The sequence below is a fragment of the Terrapene carolina genome, unplaced genomic scaffold (assembly GCF_002925995.2).
Source record: "Terrapene carolina triunguis isolate 2854851 unplaced genomic scaffold, T_m_triunguis-2.0 Scaffold62, whole genome shotgun sequence".
In the NCBI taxonomy this organism is placed as follows: Eukaryota; Metazoa; Chordata; order Testudines; family Emydidae; genus Terrapene; species Terrapene triunguis.
In genome coordinates this window covers 136,833-139,381 of record NW_020664413.1, presented here as the reverse complement: position 1 = coordinate 139,381, position 2,549 = coordinate 136,833, and the positions used below count along the sequence as shown (strand labels likewise).

The following is a 2,549-nucleotide window of genomic DNA, read 5'->3' as shown; positions in this document are numbered from 1 at the left end:
ATTATTGATTTCAGACTATTTCTCCAGTTTGTCCAGATCATTTTGAATTTTAATCCTACCCTCCAAAGCGCTTGCAACCCCTCCCAGCTTGGTATCATCCACAAACTATATAAGTGTAATCTCTGTGCCATTATCTAAATCACTGATGAAGATATTGAACAGAACCGGACCCAGAACTGATCCCCACTGGTTATGCCCTTCCAGCCTGACTGTGAACCATTGATCATGACTCTCTGGGAACGATTGTGTTGACTGACTTAACTGCTTATCACCTCGATTGTTATGTTTGCATCCGTTGGTGACATCTGCAGTCCAGCAACCTTCCCTGGGTTTAAATTCATCCTTCTTTGTGTCAGGATGAATTTAAACATTTCTGGGAAAACATCTCATTGCTGCTAGACCCTGTTCAGCTCCAGCAGCATTCGTAGCACTGGGACCCCCCTGCAGACAGCCCACTGCTGCTTTGGAAGCACAGCGTCCATTCGACCTGCTCTGAGCATTCATGGCAACGGTGCTGTTGGCAGGAATGACCTGAGAGGTTTAAATCACTCACTTTCCGCACTTTAATTTGTCCAAAAAAGAAGCACTTTTCATGGGGTCCCAGTGACTTAATCAAAAAGCAAACTCTTACAGTGCCTCTGCAGGCCTGGCGTTGAAGTTACAACGCGGGTGTAAGTGTCTGCAGGGAGATGACCAAGCCTGTCACTGGAAAGTCATAAGTCAGGGTGCTGAGAAAGGCTGGGGTTGATTTGTAACATGCTGGGGTGCTGGGTGGCTTTGATTGGCTGGTGCTCGGGACAGGTGAGTTATACAGGTCTAATAAATGGGGTCTAATAAACCTTCCTAGCAGCTGCCCAAGCCCTGCTCGCTGAGTCCGAGAGCAGCCCGTATTGCATGGAAACGCAGGTCTGCAGGGTGTTTCCGAGCATTTTAGAAAATGATACGTTTTTATTAAGAGTAGGAAGGAATTAGCAGAGTGGGTGAGAAGCGCAGCCCAGGCACCAAATGCAGCTCAGGGAGTGATTTCGGGGGGCAGCTGGGGGCTGCCCTGTCTGCGAGGGGACCTGCCAAAGGAATGGCCGTGGAACGGGGCCCCTTTTTATTACCGCCTTCTCCCTGATCTTCAGAGGCCTGGAAAATTCTTCTTTGCTTCTAAAGTGTTTTCTCTGCTTGTGTTTCCTTTAGCCATTCGGGTCTTGTCTCACCTGGTTTTCCTGGGAGGCTCTATGGGCGACTGCCGAACGGGTAGGTTTGTGGCATCACGGATGCCGAAGCAGTGAGCCCGGTTAGGTGGGCGAGGGGTAAGTGAAACACTTTGCAGTGCTCTGCGTTCGCTTTGGCTTTGTTAACCTGCATTTAACTCAAATCCCCAGCAAAGCTCCCTCTGCTGAAGGCGGAGCACTACACACCTTCAGTGAGCATAGGTGGATTAGGATTTATTGGCACCCTGGGCACGAAGAACATTTGGGCCCCCCGACACCCTGAGCCCCCACATTGTCTGGGGCCCCTGGGCACAGGCCCACCACTGTCAGTGAGGGGCGAGAGGATCGGCTCCCTTCCCCGAGAGTTAGAGACCTCCTGGGACTGGGAGACCAGGATCCAGCTATTGAAGCAGAGGCTGCCCGAAGGCGGGGGTAGCGTTCCCCTGGAGCCAGGGCCGGGGGGATGGCAGGCCATGCAGCTCTCTGCAGGGAGCACGCTGCAGCCATGCATGCTGGGGCCGGTGGTCTCTCCCGGCTGCACTGCTCCCCAAGGATGCTGCAGCCGGGCTGGAGCCCAGCGTGGGAAGGGAAGGGGCTCCCCATAGATCCCCCTTTCAGAGACCTGGTTTTGCTACATTGAAGCACATTCCCCCTGGGCGGGGGGGGTAATGCCATGGGCTTTCCCGGGGGGGGGAATCTTAAGGGGGCCCTTTTCGGGGTACGGGGGGGGCCGCCCCCCCCCCCCCCAGAACAAACCACGCCCCTGTGCGACTCTGGCAGTGGGGTGCGGTCATACGCGTCACGCCGCCCGTGGGCGGGCCCAGCCCCCGCCGCTATATAAGGCCGGTGCGCCAGGACTGCAGCAGGCGAAGCTTCTCACCGAGACCTCGTCGCGCAGACTCACGTGAGATCCCGGCCACTGCTGCGTCATGGTGAGTGCGGGGCCCGGGGCGCCCCGTGGGGGGACCCCGCTCGGGAACGGGGGGGCGGATCCTCTGCGGGAGTTCGCGTCCCTCGGCCCCCGCGCAGAGCCCGGCTCCGCCGCCCGGGCCTCTGCCCCGTGCGCGCCCGGCCGCGCTGCGCCCCTGCCCGGAGCGCGGTGCCGTGCCCGGCCCGGGGGGGCAGGAGCGCTCCGCAGCGGGGCTGGAGGCGGCGAGCCCCTCTCCAGGGCGCGGGGAAGGGCCGGGGCTGACCTGACTCGGGCGGGGAGCCTGCGGACGGGCCCCCGGCTCTGGGGGGGGGGCAGAGCCCCGGCCCCTCCCGCGCTCTCCTCCCCTCGGGGCAGGGCTGGGCCGGGGGAAGGGAACCGGGCCAGAGGCTGGCGCCAGCGCAGTGAGGCCCCCCCCC

The 2,549-nt window shown here is 59.7% G+C and overlaps 1 protein-coding gene across 1 annotated transcript in view; it reads left to right on the top strand.

The window, feature by feature from the left end:
• The first annotated feature begins 2,061 nt into the window (after positions 1-2,061).
• The window catches only part of LOC112111450 (tubulin alpha-1B chain), a 5,883-nt gene continuing 5,395 nt past the window's right edge, over positions 2,062-2,549 (top strand). Inside the window, exon 1 of the mRNA XM_026647351.2 lies at positions 2,062-2,134. Within this exon, the coding sequence (XP_026503136.1) occupies positions 2,132-2,134 (3 nt within the window). The 5' untranslated portion in view covers positions 2,062-2,131. The remainder of the gene's footprint in view (positions 2,135-2,549) is intronic.